The sequence below is a fragment of the Hippocampus comes genome, unplaced genomic scaffold (assembly GCF_001891065.2).
Source record: "Hippocampus comes isolate QL1 unplaced genomic scaffold, H_comes_QL1_v1.1 scaffold269, whole genome shotgun sequence".
Taxonomy (NCBI): domain Eukaryota; kingdom Metazoa; phylum Chordata; class Actinopteri; order Syngnathiformes; family Syngnathidae; genus Hippocampus; species Hippocampus comes.
Genome location: NW_017805376.1, coordinates 45,307 through 63,403, shown reverse-complemented (window position 1 = coordinate 63,403; position 18,097 = coordinate 45,307). Strand labels below are relative to the sequence as shown.

Sequence of the window (18,097 nt, the reverse complement as noted above, 5' to 3'; positions counted from 1 at the left end):
CTTTGGGGTGTACTAGTTTTTGTCTCAATGTGTTTATCGGTTTAAAATAAACAGGAATATCATGTTGTAGAAATATTCTTTGTATTTTCTCTGAGAGGCCGGCAATGTAAGGACACAGACACCCCTTCTCTTCTTTTCTCTCTGTTGGTTGGTTTCCTCTCTGTTTGTTTTAATTTTAAGAAGAACATGCTACCCTGAGGAACTGAAACATGGCACTGTTTGATTTGACGTGAATTGGTGCTCGGTGGTACAGATCCAAATCGGTCCAAACCAATAAAGTGTACCATCTTTGGTACCCATCCTGAGACGTGATGTTAAATGTCAGCTACACCTCTGTGTGAAAACAGTTATTCGGAGAAAAACACGTTCGCAACTTTAATTTCAAATTGAAACTGAGATTATTTTTTTCCTATCTTACCTCTTGACAGACTTGAACAGTCGGGCATTTGGAACGCAACTCCTGGTCATTGGTGCAACTAATAGGCCAGACTCCCTTGACCCTGCCCTGCGTAGAGCTGGACGCTTTGACAGAGAGATATGTCTTGGTATCCCAGATGAACAGTCTCGTCTAAGGTCAGTGAAATATGATTTTAAGTTCTTGAAGTGATTTTCAAACTGAGACAGATACGATGACATAGTCAACAAGCGTAACCATCATTGGTTAGTCGTCTCCTAATCTGTACTGGAGGCCAAATTTATGTCGTCTGTCATGTAGACTGTGGACCCCTAGTGTGCTAGCACTTTTCTAAGCACGAATGCTACTCCTTCCAATTATTGGACATTGATCATACTGTCATGGACATGCCTCCAATCACTTAAACACCCAATCAGACTGCTCTGTTAAACCCTTCTCAACTGATCATGAAAGGCATGTATTTTTGCTTTTTTGGGGGGAGTTCTATATCAGTGGTCCCCCCGGGCCGTGGACCAGTACTGGTCCATGGGTCATTTGGTACTGCGCCGCGCAGAAAGAATAAAAAACTTAGATTACTTCAGTTTCATTTATTTCAGAATCTGAAAGATGTTTTATTGTGAAAAATTACCGAATTCTCTGTTACATCCGTCTACAACAGGGGTGCCCATTACATCGATCGTGATCGACCAGTAGATCAGGGATTGGTCCCAAATCGATCCGAGGCGTGTGGAGGGAAAAAAAAATGTTAGTAATATATTTTTTGTGTTAATGTACACTGCACCCTAATAATTTTATCAGTCTCACTTTCACAAAAAGTTTTTAAAAAAGAAATTAAAATAAAGCGGATCATCTTTAACCTACGGTGCCGTGTGACTGCGTCACTGGAAGTTGTTAGCGCTCAGCAGTCAGCAGTTCCAGCTTGTGCTCAGAGTTGTTGCGCTAATCTTTTACCGTAATCACTATTCTCATTCAGAGTTTGTTTTGTACAATTCACCGAGGGGGCGGGCAAAGAATGGGATTCTGGAGGGCCGAGAGAAGCATTTTAAAATGGTACGTGAGCTACGATCGTTAACAGGCTGCAAAAGTGATTGCATGCATCAGCGTCAGTCTGTTGCTCATCATGGCATGCGTGTGTACGTGCGTGCGTGCGTATGCGCGCGTGCGCGGTAACGGGTCGATCCAGGGAGGTTGCTTGATCGAAAAGTAGATCTTGGGTCAAAAAGTTTGGGCACCCCTGGTCTACAATATGGCACTTCTCGTCACGTGATAGGTTACCGCTAAAATGAAACTTAGGGGCGGCGCAAAAAAACAAACGTCTTTGGGAGGTTTCTTTAGGAAGGGGAAAAGACAGAAGAGGAGCCTATGACTTCCAAGAAAAAGAAGACTACATTTAATAGACAGTATCAGAAGTGCGACTTAAAATATGGATTTATCTCAACGGGAGATTCCCACTCACCAAGCCCACTCTACATAATATGCGGCGGTGGTGAGTCGTATTTTTCATACACTTTGTATTTGCGCTGCATCTTATTTTGAAGGAACGTTTAAACATTACCATAGCGACCAGAGAGTGTTGCGGCCAGATAGGACGTTCTTCGTGGCATGATTTGTTTATTATTATTATGTTTAGAAAATACCACAATTTTCATGCAGGTCGTATCATTATTTTGTTGTATTTATCCATCACACCTTAAAGGCCGGTCCCTGAAAATATTACCTGACATTAAACCGGTCTGTGGGGCAAAAAAGGTTGGGGACCACTGTTCTATATGATGTATTAACCAAGCTTATTGTCTTAAATTCATTATTTGGCTATAGTAGAGTAGCATTTTTGCATATTTCAGGATTCACAGAGTTTTTGAGGGAAAACCTTTTTTCTCATTTTTATAGTATTGAGTTCTTTGAGCAGTGACTTGTTTAATTAAAGATAACCATGTTAGGAACATATGGCCACCATTGATGCGTTTATTTAATGTGTGAAAGGGACAATTAAAGTAAAACAAATGTGTTTTGTCAGGATTTTAAAGACTTTGTGTCGTAAGCTGAAGATGCCAGAAGATTTTGACTATGGCAAACTGGCTCGCCTTACCCCAGGATACGTGGGTGCGGATCTCATGGCACTCTGCCGCGAAGCTGCCATGAATGCTGTCAACAGGGTTCTGTTGGTGGGAAAAGTACCAGCGAAGAGCAAAACCAGCATCCTCAGCAGTGACTTGCCACTTGGGACTGAAGCTGTGACAAACGACAGTAGTGAGAACACCGGTACAGCATCATCGCCAAGGAACACATCCTCAGAAATAGTGGATGTTAATCAGTTATCTCAGTATAACTTGGGACATGAGCATCTGCCGGTAAGGACTTCCCAAGCATCTCACTTATACACTGGCCATTATCAACTTCCAGAGGAATGTTGCTAACGATTACTGTCAGTATGTCAGTCCGTTTGAGAATAATGATTGAAAGAAATAAGATAAGAAATACTTTGCAGGGTTGTCAAACTCAATCGCACAGGGTGCCAAAACTCAATAGAACACAGAATTAAACATTTATTGGACGGACTAAAACTAAATGCTTTTGAACATAAATATAAATCAAAGCAGACAGCATACAATATTTCTTCCAAACTTGAAAGCATTAACAGCACAAATATATCTAAAATAAATGTCAAGTTCAAAATATGATCAATGCTCCAAAAAAAAAGAAAATATTTAAAATTTGTGGTTCCTTTCAATAAAAGCTCAAGTAAAATCATCGGATTTGTACTTTGACGTATCATTGTTTCACGCTATTAAAAAAAATATAGCAGGGTTAAGAATCAGAGGAAGAGGTCTTCCAAGCATGCTTTGCTGAAGTTACAGTGATCACATTTGATTTGTCCTTCCTTTTATTTTGTGTGCACATTGTTATTACCGTATTTTCCGCACGAAAAGGCGCACTGGATTATGAGGCGCACCTTCAATGAATGGCCATTCTGTAATTTTTTTTCATATATTGCACACACTGGACTATAAGGCGCAATCTACAATGCATCCACTAGATGGAGCCACAGCCCTTCATTTGACTCACAAGCGCACGGTGTTGCATAAGGTGCGAATATTTTTTGACTTATCCACGTATTTTACGAACATATAAAAGAGTCGAAAAGTTAAAATAGTTCACGGAGTACCTTGGCGCAAGGTAGGGCTCTCCCGGGATAAAGGGGTCGACTGAAGGAATGTCAGTGCTTCGAACGGAAGGATTAGACTGAGTCACGTCGTCTCCTTCCATACCCCTCAGGTTGGTTATGCTGGTCCCCACCTCTGCACTCAAGCTGTTTCGAGTGCTCTTAGTGGGACCTGGAAATCGACACAAACAAGTTCATTCCATTCATGTCAGTCGGGACAGATATGATTGAAACTATTTTAAATATCAGGTCATTGTACAGGATTTATATTGTGAAATACCGTATTTTCCGGACTAAAAGGCGCACTGGATTATGAGGCGCACCTTCAAATAATGGCCTGTATTTTAATTTTTTTCATATACTGCACGCACTGGACTATGAGGCACAATCTACAATGCATCCACGAGATAGAGCTACAGGTACGTTTTTGTCCGTCTCCGTGCCTTCTCTTCTTCCGTTTGACTCGAGAGGCGTTCATGACCGCCTCCAAAAAACGTAAATTAACGATTACTTCAATGAAACTACGAAAATCAAAAATACAGTAATGCATCAAAACAGAAAATCAAGTGAGGAAATCACAAAATATCTTCTACAGCCCCCCCAAGAGAATTTATTTTGGCATTTCCTTGGGCATAGCTCCAATGGAAAGATCAGATGTTTGTAAAATGTAGGAGACTGGACTGTCTCAGAAGTGTTTGTTATTATTCCTTTGTTGTGTACTGTATTCACAAACGAGGAAATCACAAAATAAATTCTGTGGCGGGGCTAGAGAATTTATTTTGTGATTTCCTCGCTTGATTTTCTGTTTTGATGCATTATTTTCAATTTTCGTAGTTTCAATGAAGGAATCGTTAATGTACGTTTTTCCGAGGCGGCCATGAACGCCTCTTGAGTCAAAGGAAGAAGAAAAGGCAGGAGACTGACAGATGTAACTGTATTTGTTGAAACTGTGAAAGACATTCATAAAGTGTGCGTTTTAAAAGAATTAACACCACAGCTCCCCTTTTTTCGGAGCTGCAACAAAAATTTATTTAATAAAGCAGTGACACAGTTCACTGAACCAACAGCAAGTTGTAACATTGGAAGCATCTCTCCAGGAAGGAGCCATCTTGGGAGTCGATGTATTACCGTAATGACCATACACAAGACGCACCGGATTTTAAGGCACTCGGTGAGCTTTTAAGAAAATGGAAGACTTTTTGGTGCGCCCTATAGTGCGGAAAATCCGGTATGCACAGACATGGTGTAATAATAATAGTGCTGTCATTTTGAGTTGTGAACAGTTAAATTATTGCTACTTTGAGTGGCTGTTAATTCGGCATCCTGAGTTGCAGTGTTCGTGCCATTCATTACACTCTGGTCACTTGCGCATTTCTCAGCAGTGATTCTGTATTGGTCTGTTTGATGAAGAAAAAGCTGAGCTGAAATGCAAAGCTCTCACTTCTCCACATCTCTACATTCCAACCCTCACGTATGGTCATGACTGAAAGAACAAGATCACGGATACAAATAGCCGAAATTAGTTTTTCCACTGCAGGGAGTCCGGGCTCTCTCCTAGTGAAAGGATGACAAGCTCAGTTATCCAGGATGGAACTCAAGAGTCGAGCCGCTGCCCCTCGAGAGATGCCCAAGCCAGATGACATGGCTTGGGCATCCAGTTAGGATGTCTCCTGGCTGTTCCCCCCTCGTGAGGTATTCCGGGCATGTTGCATCAGGAGGACGCCACCGGGGACTACCCAGGACTAGCTAGATAGACGATCTCCCAGTAGGCATGGGACTGCCTTGGGATTCTCCCGGAAGAGCTATCTTCAGTGGCTGAAGGGAGGAAATTCTGGTCTTCCCTGCTACCGCCACCACCTGATATATGGAAGAGAATGGATGGAGGGATGGATGGATGGATGGAAGGATGAAATGAAGGAAGGAAGGAAGAATATTTTGGCATTGCTTGTTATATAACATATTTACAATACAATACATCTTTATTTATGCACAGTATGCTTGTGCATTTTCAGACGGTTCAAGAGTTTCATTCTGCATACAGTGGCACAAGACTTTTTTTTCCCCATTTAGCTCTAAGTTTGGGCAGTGTAGAATCTCAATACCCTCTCAATTTATGGACTCTCTCTTACCAGTAATGTTGTTTTATATTATTTGTTTTGTTTGTTTGTTTGTTTATTTATTGAACATATATAAAACATACAATAACATGACAAAGTGCAAACAAAAATTATGAAAGGAAAATAAAAGTAAAAGTAAGTAATACAAACATCATCACAGTTATATGTTCAAAGGAGTTGGAAGAAGTATAAAACTTATCTAGTCCTACCCCTTTTTGAGCAATAATGTATATTGATCATTTCCAAAGAAAAGGAAGAAATCTAAATTTCATCAAATACTTTTACCCTTTTGTGTACTATGCTTATCTATTGATACACCTTTCGGTTTGTTTATATGTATCATTATTCTTTCTACTTTTTATATCAAATAACTCATATTCATTATATATACCACATTTCTTGAATACATTCAATAAATTGTTCAAAATCCAGAACAAGAACAAACCATAGTATTACTATATTTTATAAGTACCAGTATGTAAAATTTATCTTCTTAACTTTGTTTTATGTAGTTTTTTTGTACTAATGTTTTGAATTTGTTTTTGAACTCGTCCAAAGATTTACTCATTTTCAGATCCATCTCAAGCTTATTCCACAGATTAACTCCTATTACTGATACACACTATTAGTATTAATAATATTAATATTAGCATTAATATTGATATTAATGTATAAAATTCTGTATTGCATTTATATTAATATTAGAGAGAAATGTAAATTGATTAGTCATAACTTTTTCAATGCTTTAACTTGGACAAGTGTTGTTTTTAACAAGATCATTGGATTTTAGCAGCTTTGACTGCATAAACAGTTGTGAATGTGTGGGAACTTCAGCCTTGTGAATGATCCGAAGTGCTTGTTACTGTAATGTCAATGATTTACTGTGCACTGGCTTCACCACAATACTTCAAGGGTAAAATTGTCAGGGTGAAGTCAAAAGCATGGAATGCATTTTCATTAAGGTATTGTTTCATTTTGTTTGTAACTTGAGAGATTTTTAGAGATCCCTGATGTAAGCCTTCCATGAAGAGTTACATTTCCTCACATTGGGGTGGTTTGTGATTTGTTTCTACCAGGGTGATCTATGGCACCTGCTGCAATTGCTGAAGAACACTAATACTCTACCAGAGCATGAGCTGACCAGCCTCTCTCTCATCATGTCAGACTTTGAGACATCTCTTTCCAACGTGCAGCCTTCAGCCAAGAGGGAGGGCTTTGCCACTGTGCCTGATGTCACATGGGATGATGTCGGAGCGCTTCATGAAATAAGGGAAGAACTTACAATGGCCATCTTGGTAAAGTAGTTTTCAATTTTCTTGAAAGTATTTCACTGATTTAATGCTTTTTTTTTTTAAACTTAGGGATACCATTAGTAACCTGTGCTTACTCATCCAAATATCCATTGATTTTTATATTCCACCTTGCTTCACAGTTGCTTTATCCCTTTTTGTACAAACTCTTAGTGTATGATGTTATGGCCTGTCAGTTCTCTGTAAATGACACAGTGCAAGGTCAATGTTCTAAGACAGGGGTGCCCACATTTTTTTCAACATGCCAAATTAACTACCTTATGTATGCACGTATTGATGTATGCATGTGTTTATTTATATCAGTATGGATGTATCTAAAAATATATACTACTCCAAAAAAATAAAGAGAACACTAAAATACTACATCCTGCATATCAAATGTTCCATCTGAGAATCTTTATGAAGCACACAGTGCAATGTCTTCAACAAAATAACATGAAAATGATCAACATAAAATTAAATGACCAACCCAAAGGGGTCTGTTTTTTTAATCATACTCACAATAGAAGTGGAAACTCAGAATACAGCCTGATCCAGTTTTAGTGGAAATTCCTCAGGACAAGTCAAAATGGGGCTCAGCCTTGTGTTTGGCCTCCTGGTGCCTATGTGAACCTGGGCATGCTCCTGATGAGACTGCAACGTCTCTGCTCAGGGAGCTGATGCTTTATTCCAGGTCTGGACCTGAAATAAAGCATCAGTTAACTCCTGCGCAGTCTTTGGTGCAACGTGGCTTTGATGTACAGTATGGAACGAGACATGATTCAGGTCCGAGAACAGTCATGCCAGTTTATAGCACCAACCCGTTTATCATGGAGGAACTTCGATACACTTCAGCCACATGAAGCTTTGTCCTGCATTAGAAGGAACCCAAGGTCCACTTCACGTGGTCTCACAACAGACCCGAGTATCTCATACCAGTATTTAACGGTAGTGAAGGTACCTCTGGCTTACACAAGGATAGCTGTGCGGTGTTCTAAAAAATACCTCCCTAAATCATTACAACCATGATGTTGCAGGCAGGATAATGTTCTCCTCAGCGTATCCAGACTCTGTCACGTCAGTCACCCGTGCACAGTGTGAACCTGCTCTCATCTGTGAAGAGCACAGGGCAGCAGTGGCGAAATTACCAATTTTTATGTTCTCTTGCAAATGCTGGTCTTCGTTTCCTGTCAAATGACAGTCTTGCTGCACAGTGTCGGCTGTACAGGCTATAAGCACAGTCCCCACTTGAGGCCATTGGCTCCTCATAGACCAGTTTCATGTGACGTGTGTTTTCTGCCTCCAAGATGCGTGCACAGCCAGACTTAATGTATGCATACGTATGCATACATTAAGTCTGGCTGCACACGAGTCATAATACAGTGAAACTCCTCTAAAACGATACCTACATGTGTGAAAATACCCCCTAGTGTGAATAAATCTTCATGCATTAAGCCATTCCTTCTTTTCTGCTTCCCCCGACAATGAATATTCCCCCTGTTGCGTAATACTAAATCTTTTTCTCCACCCTTGCCTCGCAATGACGTTCACGACATTGAAAACAAGCCTTCCGCAAAGTCTAATGCAACCTCAGCATGCCACAGCTACCTCTGCTGCTTCGTTTGGAAATGGCACCAGCAACCACCACTGGTTTACACATGCGCTGAGGACTGAGGAGGCAATTAAGAATGCTCGTCTTTGTAAACAACAGTGACGTCATTAAGATGCGCGCGCATCTTGGAGTCATTGTTTGCCAACATTAGCCCTGTTCACACGGCACACATTTGGTCCAACGCTGCACCGAAATATATCGCAACAAAATATTTTGGTGCAGCGTCGGACCAAATGTGTGCCCTGTTCACACGGCACACATTTGGTCCAACGCTGCACCGAAATATATCGCAACAAAATATTTTGGTGCAGCGTCGGACCAAATGTGTGCCGTGTGAACAGGGCTAATGTTGGCAAACAATGACTCCAAGATGCGCGCGCATCTTGGAGTCATTGTTTGCCAACATTAGCCCTGTTCACACGGCACACATTTGGTCCGACGCTGCGCCGAAGCAAAGCCAGTCGAGCATTCACACGTGCACATTTGCTCCGACGTAGCTCCACTAAAGAGCTTATACCGGACCAAATTTGATCCACCTCAGGGAGGTGGTTTAAAAATTTGCTCCAGAGCAAATGCTCGTTTGCGACGCTACGCCGGAACAAATGTGCACGTGTGAACGCTCGACTGGCTTTGCTTCGGCGCAGCGTCGGACCAAATGTGTGCCGTGTGAACAGGGCTAATGTTGGCAAACAATGACTCCAAGATGCGCGCGCATCTTGGAGTCATTGTTTGCCAACATTAGCCCTGTTCACACGGCACACATTTGGTCCGACGCTGCGCCGAAGCAAAGCCAGTCGAGCATTCACACGTGCACATTTGCTCCGACGTAGCTCCACTAAAGAGCTTATACCGGACCAAATTTGATCCACCTCAGGGAGGTGGTTTAAAAATTTGCTCCAGAGCAAATGCTCGTTTGCGACGCTACGCCGGAACAAATGTGCACGTGTGAACGCTCGACTGGCTTTGCTTCGGCGCAGCGTCGGACCAAATGTGTGCCGTGTGAACAGGGCTAATGTTGGCAAACAATGACTCCAAGATGCGCGCGCATCTTGGAGTCATTGTTTGCCAACATTAGCCCTGTTCACACGGCACACATTTGGTCCGACGCTGCGCCGAAGCAAAGCCAGTCGAGCATTCACACGTGCACATTTGCTCCGACGTAGCTCCACTAAAGAGCTTATACCGGACCAAATTTGATCCACCTCAGGGAGGTGGTTTAAAAATTTGCTCCAGAGCAAATGCTCGTTTGCGACGCTACGCCGGAACAAATGTGCACGTGTGAACGCTCGACTGGCTTTGCTTCGGCGCAGCGTCGGACCCAACGTTGCCGTGTGAACGGGGCTATTGAAACTGGTCTATACACTCCCCTCATGGCGTCTGTTTCTGACTCCTTGCACAAAGGAGGAAGTAGCGGTCCTACTATTGGGTTGTTATCCCCCACATCTCCTGGTGTGCTGGCCTCTCTCCTTGTATCACCTCCATGGTCTGAACACTGCTAGGAGACATAGGAACCCCTCTTGCCACAGCTTGCATGGATTTGTCATCTTGGATGAGCAGTACTGCCTGAATGAATTTGGCAGGTCATAGACACGGCCTCATAGTACTTCCAGGGGTGGGATATTAACAAATTACAAATGTGACCAAAACATCAGCCAGAAAGGATGAGAGCACCACCTCCATAACCACTCCTTGATAAGTGTTGTCTGGGTAAATGCTTCTACAGTTTCCACCAGTTGCCTGTTCCATTTGCACAACAGCCGATCAAATGGATTCACAATCAGCATTGCTTCCTAACTGGGCATGCTGATTTCACAGAACAGTGATGAATATGGAGTTTCATTGTGTTGCTTTGGTATTCCCTTTATTTTTTTGAGCAGTGTACATATAATTTTTGTGTACAATATATACTGTTGTACCTCTCATAATTGCATGAACCCATATTGCACAATACAACTAGTGTACAATTTTTGCTCTTACTTTATGTTGACGATGTAGGCTGAATTGAATCAGCCAGAGATTGACTCCGGACAGGAGCTGCTGATAGTGAGCCGTATGCATGCTTCCTAATGAAAATCAGTCATGTTGGAACGGTACTTGGGCTCAACCCCAATACCCACACTACACACTACGGTCCTTATTCAAATGTACACAGAAGTGTACACAGTGTTTGAGAGCGCAGGTTACAAGCGTTTGAAAATTCTGTTAGGTCATCGACTTGCGCCATCAAACATGGCAGCACCGGTTGGTGTTTTGGCAATTTTGCTGCTGAAAAGTATTTTAAAAATGCAGTATGGTAGTAGTAAAGTAAAAACTTGGGCTCAGACTTCCAGTCAATGGAAACCATTGCATCACTATTTACGCTGTCTGCGGTGCATGCACAGAAGGTCACTCAGTATGGCAACTACCGTATTTTCACGACCATACAGCGCACCGTATTAAAAGGCGTAATGTCAGTTGTGGGTGCTGTTTCTGTGTTTAACACATGCACAAGAGTATTATTGGACACAGGCATGGTAACTCATACAGTCACTTAAATCAGGCATGTCCAGCTCCGGGCCTGGAGGGCCACTTTCCTGCCTGTTTTCCAGCTCTCCCGGCTGCAACACACCTGATTCAGATGATCAGCTCATCAGCCAGCTCTGAAGCAGCATTAGAACAGTCCTGATGATTTGATTCAGGTGCGTTGCTCCTTGGAGAGCTAGAAAACAGGCCAGAGAGCGGCCCTTGAGGACCGACTTTGGACACCCCTGACTTAAATAATACGGTAGCATACATGCACGCTAGCGTATGTTTTTAAAAAGTCAGCGGGAGCAAAACTGAATTTGTTTGTAATTTATTGAAGTATTTAACAATGTACTCATGTTTTTTTTTTTTTTTTTTTAATCAATCCTCATGATCAAATCCATCAAAGTCCTCATCTTTGTTCGAAATGAACAGCTGGGTAAGTTCAAAATCAAACACGCCAGGTTCCCTCGCGTCATTGTCAGAAATGCGTTTGTGTAAGCTCGAACAACAGTGCAGACAGACATGTAAACCCAAGCATCGACAATCCATTCACAAAGTGTGGTGTAACTCACTCAGCGCTCCCTTCCAGTCTTAGGAAAGCTGTTTGCCATCGCTCCTACACTGCTCGCAATTTAACTTTGACTATTTCTGTCCATTATCACGGCAACCAAGCACTAAAATAAAAGTCAACTTCACACGCCCCCGTTGTGCGTATCGCTACTATGCCAGTCCCCTTCTTCTCTATAGTGTGGTTCACCGGGATGTCGAAAGTGAGCGGTCCCTCATCCATGTGGGTGATGTCACACTCACACCTTGGGACAATTTTTTTGATTGTTCAATCAGCCTGCAATGCATGTTTTTGGAATGTGGGAGGAAACGCGAGTACCCGGAGAAAACCTACGCAGGCATGGGGAGAACATGCAAACTCCACACAGGGAAGCCGGAGCTAGAATTGAACCCGGTACCTCTACATTATGAGGTCGACGCGTTAGCCACTGGATCACCGGGCCGCCCCAGGCGGAATATCACTGTTTTTTTTTTTTTTTAATTTGGGAAGTCTCCAAATAATTACAAAATAAAAATAAAATAGAACATCAGGTCCATAAAAAGTGTGAAGGTTAACATTTCAATAACAGTAAGAACACTTTTCTGAGCAATACAAGTACTGAACACTGAACTACTGAACTTGCTTCAGATAATAAAAAATTAATAAAACAGACCCTTAAATCACAGTGCTGTAAGTTAGCACTTCAGAAATAACACTGTTCATCATTCCAAAATAAAGTCCTGAAATAAACATCATTCACTTCTAGTAGGCTACAGAGGACACAGCGGCTATGCTGACTTCATGCCACGTACTCCTCAAGTTTAGTTTGGCAAAGAGTTTTGCTATGGCTCGCTATATTGCTAACGTTAGCTGTGGTAGCACTCCTGACTGAGTGCTTTGCATTGATGTGAGCTGCTTCGGTGAGAAACAAACTCTTTTTAACAAATTAGGCACAACACTCTGCCTTTAGTGCCGTTATTTGGAATGTGAATTTTCCATTCATTGGACCGAGAACTGTCACATGCTCCTCCATTTTCACCTCTCCTCTCCTTACCGCTGCTTACCCGGCCCTCCCAACTTCAATGGGAGCCTATCAGCTTATGCTAAACAAGCCCAAACATAATGACAGCCAATCAATGTCCGCTTCAGGCTGTGACTGACATTTGTTTCCCCACCCTCGAACACAGGAAGGCAACGCATGAAAAGGGATATTATAAAAAGGCAACCCAATTAAAATTTATATTAACGCGATTAAAAAAAACATAACGCGCTAAATATGACTGTAATTATTTACTGGCAATTAACACGATAATTTGACACCTCTACGCAGAACATTACACTTTTTACTGCAGTAGGAGTGGAAGTTGGCCACCTTTTCCTTGTAATCCGACGGATGTTGCTGTGCCACGGTCGTCCATTTCCGGAGGGATAGACGGTGCCGTTTCATAAAACAAAAGCACCAAGCACCATGAATTAGTTGATCTTAAATTCTCTCACGGCTGTGTGATTCCCCTGGTCTTCTGTGTAACTGACAGCTTTCAGTTTAAACCGTGCTTTGTTTGCGTGTGTCTTTGTAGGTGCCATTTTCACTCTGTTGTTTTGCACGATCCACCGACACCTACTGGGGGTGTGTCTTTAGCATCTTCTTTCACACCTACCCTTCCCACTTTAACATCCGTATGCTGTCCTCACTTAGGTCCGGGCCTAGGATTTCAAGGTACAGTATGTAGAATTTAGTGCCATTTAGTGGTGAATTTATGCAACAACCTAAACTCGAAGCGCGTGTGTTTTGAAGCATCCGTAATACTGTGCCTCAGAGATACCGCACTTCATGAGCCTACCAACAATTTATTCATCAGAGGTGCAAGCAAAATGTTGTCCCAAATGATTCCTAGTATTGCCTCAAGTGCTTGGCATTTTTTACAAATGCTGTCGTCACCATGTTGACAAACTACCTTCGCTAAGTTTGTCTCCTTTGGATATCCGTAGCAGAACGATGGTGACGAAACACGTCAGCCTCCTCCTGTCAGGGAGTCATAGCCTATGAAATATAATTACTTTATCTGTTACTTTAAAAAATACACTGACGTGACAGGACATCTTATTTTTATATTTATAATTATTGTTGAAATTAGTGGGTTTTTTAAATAATCCACGTTGAAAAATCAACAAATTGTTACACACTGTCCCTTTCATGTTTTATTAATGTCCTGAAAATGCGCTTCCATATTTCTCATCTTTGGCCAGTCACAAAGAGCCCCAAGGGCTCGACCAGCATGACACACCACTCAGCCAGTCATTTCAGTCACCACCACCACCCCAAACCAGTAGCCACGACACACCACTGGAGGACCCCGGCCTCACACCGGCGTTTAGGTGTATGGCTGCCCCATCCAGTGGTTCCCTCTCCAGCGCCAGTGAAACCGAAAGCGCGTGCCCAAGTGCATTGCCCGCTTCACCCTGCCACTGAGCCCACTGCAAAAAAAAAAAAATCCTCTTCTCACACTGCATGGAAATATTTTGCTTTCTTGGTCCCCTAATCATTTTCATACTTTGTTATTAAGTTTAGAGTAGACAAAAAAAAATAGAAACTGCTAGTTAGCTTGTTTTGTCACATCGTGCCTTTGTAAGTGCCTTGGCGGTGAAGCATGCGACAGCTGTGTGACTGGCGTCCCTGTACATCAATCAAGTGAAAGATTTCACAACGGATGATAGGGGGAGTCTACCTTTTATTTTATTTTTTTAACTCATTCTCTGCCGTCGACAGGAAGCAACAGTATACTATATCAATACCATAAATCTGGAAGGGCTGGTAGTGACTGAGTTATTGCCATGCGAGCTACCGACACTTAATTTGCGATTGACCGGTTGCTCACGATCGACATAATGGGCACCCCTGTTCTAAACGTTAACATTTATTTTCATCACAATTGTAAATGAAATATAACATCCATGTGTCATGCAGGCTCCAGTACGTTCTCCTGAGCAGTTCAGGGCTCTTGGATTGAGTGCTCCATCCGGAGTGCTGCTGGCCGGTCCTCCAGGCTGTGGAAAAACCCTTCTTGCAAAGGTTCTCCAAGACACTAACATGTCAGAAATGTTAACCTCCCAGGCATGCTGTCCTCAATTCATTTTTGAAAGTAAAAATATTTTCTGGTGATGAGCAATTGAAATGTGTAATACCAGTGTTCACCACACGATGGCAGACATCGCTCACCAGCGCTTCCAACCCTGCATCAGAAAAGCAGGGTTGTCAGGGCCTCTCTGTAGGGTATTATGCCAAGCAACCAGCAAATACAGTGCTCTTATATCAACCACAGACAGAGCCCAATGATGCACCTTGGTTTCGGGCATAAGTCTCCCCATCCTCACTATATAAAAAAACTTTAACACCTTTTCAGCATCAGCCACAATTGCCCTGGGCATTTAGCTACCTACACCACGAAAATACATTTTCCATTCATCATTTTGGACAGTGTATAGTGCAGAGCTGCCTAAAAGTGCCTCGTTGTTAGCTGTGAGCGCACACGTCACGCAGAGAAAGCAGGAAGCGCAAGGAGGGAGGAAAAAAAATTAATAAAAGTCAAGACTTGACAGCAAGCGTATTGGTAGGGGGTTCGCGCTGGCATGGCCACTTTAGATAGCCACGTTGCGGCGTGTAAAGGCCCCACGGCTTTGTACAAGTGACTTTTACATTGCCTGTTGTTTGAAAGTCTTACTGTAATCTGTTGTTACAGGCGGTGGCCAATGAGTCAGGTCTCAACTTCATATCTGTCAAAGGCCCAGAGCTTCTCAACATGGTGAGTTACACAGCATCGGAATATGCTGGTGTTGTAGAACAGGGTTCCAAATTGCCTTTTTAACTAGAAGCACAGTGGCCCCTGCCGTGAAGTATTAGGGGGGTGTGTACTGTAAATTCACTTGGAAATTGAATATTTACTCCACGCATTTTCACTCTTCCTGATAACATCTTAACAATTGAATTGACATTGCAGTTTCAGTACTTTTGGATGAGAGTGGACATGTTAGTTTGAGTGATTATGTTATTAATTTGATTATTTATATTTGATAATTAATGTGTTTAATGAAAAATGTTAACTGTTTTGAAAAGCGCTTTGTTTCAGCTGCAGTTTTTGTGAAAGTGTTATATAAAGCAGGATGTATTGTATTGTAATAAAAAGTGCGGTCCGTGTTTACGTACCATGTTTCATGAAACATGAAGTTGGGTATGTACAAGTAGTAAAGCCACAGATTTTTTTGCATTATTGTTTTAATCTGCTCTTTTTGTGGAATTTCTTACTAATTTATGTAAGTGCAAATCAATATACTCTATAAGGGAACTTTTCCCATCAATGTATTTCCAATTGAGATCAAGTCTTACTTTTTTTTTCATCCTTTAGGTATTAGCTATTATCCTGTATAGTTTTGTTTCATTCCTTCTTGTTTGCTTGATTTTCATACAAAATGGCTGACGTGAAAAATTTCTCAAGGTTTGAACAGAGATCAGTGGCAAAGCTTTTGACTAACTGTATGCCTCAAAGTTTGCAGGCATTGTTTAAAAGGCTTTTTGCCTCATCTGACAAAATAAGTGCACTTTGTGCCATGTTTAACTCCTCTGATGGAATTTAGAGCTCATCAAACCAATTTTAATATCACACAAAAAGAACACAAAGGCTCGTCTCACATTGACCAAAAGACATCTTGAAGATCCTCAGAAGACTTTTCGAAAAACATTCTGTTGACTGTTGAGTCAAAAATGTGAACTTTTTGGAAGATGTATGGCCCATTACATCTGGTATAAAAAAATTATAATTTTTTTAATGTATTTTATTTCATTGGGTCAGTGCACATTAATCAACAAAAGAATAATCAGTGTAAATGTGACGGACTTATAATAAATACTAGTTGCCAGCCATAGTTTCAAAGCAGGTTTCTAAAATAGCACAGTGAAACTTAAAACCACGATGACAGAAATAAGAACCAAATAGGTTAAGACATCTTAAAACAGACAATACAAACAGTTGCAGCACTCAATTACAAGACAATAGACCAGGACAGACAAATTAAAATGACACAGGATTTGATAAGAAGAACATTATGCCAACAGTGAAGCATGGTGGTGGCAGTGTGATGGTGTGGGGCTGCTTTTCTGCCTCAGAACCAGACAACTTGCATTAGGCCATTCATTTTTCGCAACTCCCAGCATAGACTAAAATAACATTTGACACTGCCCATTGTACTATGGTACCTACCTTCTACACGGAGTGGCAATTAAGAAGAATAAATGTTTATTCTCATCTCTCATTTTCTTGTTTTCAATCAGTCAATCATCGTTGGACAGGGCCACCAGCCATGCCAGTTTTGCTTTATTGCCAAGCTGTTGTTTTCCAACTATACAGTACATGTGAAAATGAATATAGATTCACATATTTTTCCCTGCACTGACGAATTGGGTTCACGCCCAATAAAAGAATCAAAGCAGCCCTTACCTCCATTGATATTTTGATACCTGGCCCGAAATGAATATACAATGATTGGCTAGATGGAAAAACAGAGCAATTTGGTAACCCAGTTCAGATTAGCAGCAGGCACAGTGTGTGTTAACATTGTCTTTTGTGGACATGTTGCGCCGATTACTGTAGATGAGAGCACATGCATGCTTGGTACAAGTCGGTCTCGCCTTCTTCGGGTCGAAATTGAGTCATCATAACACGCAGAGATGAAAGTCCTCCGGATTTTCCCGGAATTCCGGGTTTTTCAAATTTTTGTGAAAATTTCTCCGGAGAATTGAGGAAAATTTGCTTAAAATTAATCCGGATATTAGTTGACAACATTGAATGAAGACGCGTTTGAGTTCGTTGTATTGCTTTCACGAGCGCAGCCATATTGAGGCACTAACACTAGTAACAGTAAAGAGATTTTTGTTTGTGTAATAACGACAGAAGACATGATATCGTTTGACTAATGGTTTAGTACAGGGGTGTCAAACTCATTTCACATGGTGGGCCACATACGGCCTCGGTAGATGTCAAGTGGGCCGGACCATTAAAATGATACAATACTTTGCTATAAATAACCAAAACAATATGTCTTTCCTTTGTTTTGGTATAAAGAAGCACAAGAACATTAGGAAAATGTTGAAATTTAATGAACATATCTTTTACAAAACATTTCAGGGAGCACCTTACATTTCCTTCGACAAATGTGCAATTTACTTTTATCATTCACATATATGCATTGCAACTGATCCCACTGATTGTACAAACTTTAACAAGTAATTGGTATTGAAAAATACAGTAATGCACTTTAAGATTAAACAAGATTCATAAAGAAAGCAAGTTTTAAAGCATTTACACGTGCATATAAAATCTAAATGTAATCCCTGCCTACACCTTACAAACTAAGGAGAGTGCTATTAAATGTGTAAATGTGAGAGTGCTATTGATAGC

General features: G+C 41.5%; 2 protein-coding genes and 1 long non-coding RNA gene across 9 annotated transcripts in view; 2 read left to right on the top strand and 1 right to left on the bottom strand.

Annotated features, from left to right (window-relative positions):
• The window catches only part of nvl (nuclear VCP like), a 77,735-nt gene that overhangs the window by 34,819 nt on the left and 24,819 nt on the right, over positions 1-18,097 (top strand). For all 7 annotated transcript variants that reach the window (XM_019872091.1, XM_019872087.1, XM_019872090.1 and 4 more), the window contains 5 exons: positions 429-573; positions 2,433-2,766; positions 6,772-6,990; positions 14,614-14,718; positions 15,386-15,448. In XM_019872091.1, coding sequence (XP_019727650.1) covers positions 429-573; positions 2,433-2,766; positions 6,772-6,990; positions 14,614-14,718; positions 15,386-15,448 — 866 coding nt within the window. The remainder of the gene's footprint in view (positions 1-428; positions 574-2,432; positions 2,767-6,771; positions 6,991-14,613; positions 14,719-15,385; positions 15,449-18,097) is intronic.
• On the top strand, positions 6,997-14,140 carry LOC109517129 (uncharacterized). The gene is made up of 2 exons (XR_002168485.1): positions 6,997-7,724; positions 13,226-14,140. It is a non-coding gene; the product is annotated as an uncharacterized LOC109517129 (long non-coding RNA).
• Positions 12,968-18,097, bottom strand: part of aprt (adenine phosphoribosyltransferase) — a 48,872-nt gene continuing 43,742 nt past the window's right edge. The window contains exons 4-5 of the mRNA XM_019872094.1: positions 14,754-14,879; positions 12,968-13,339 (exon numbers count right to left, since the gene is read on the bottom strand). Of these exons, the coding sequence (XP_019727653.1) occupies positions 13,317-13,339; positions 14,754-14,879 (149 nt within the window). The 3' untranslated portion in view covers positions 12,968-13,316. The remainder of the gene's footprint in view (positions 13,340-14,753; positions 14,880-18,097) is intronic.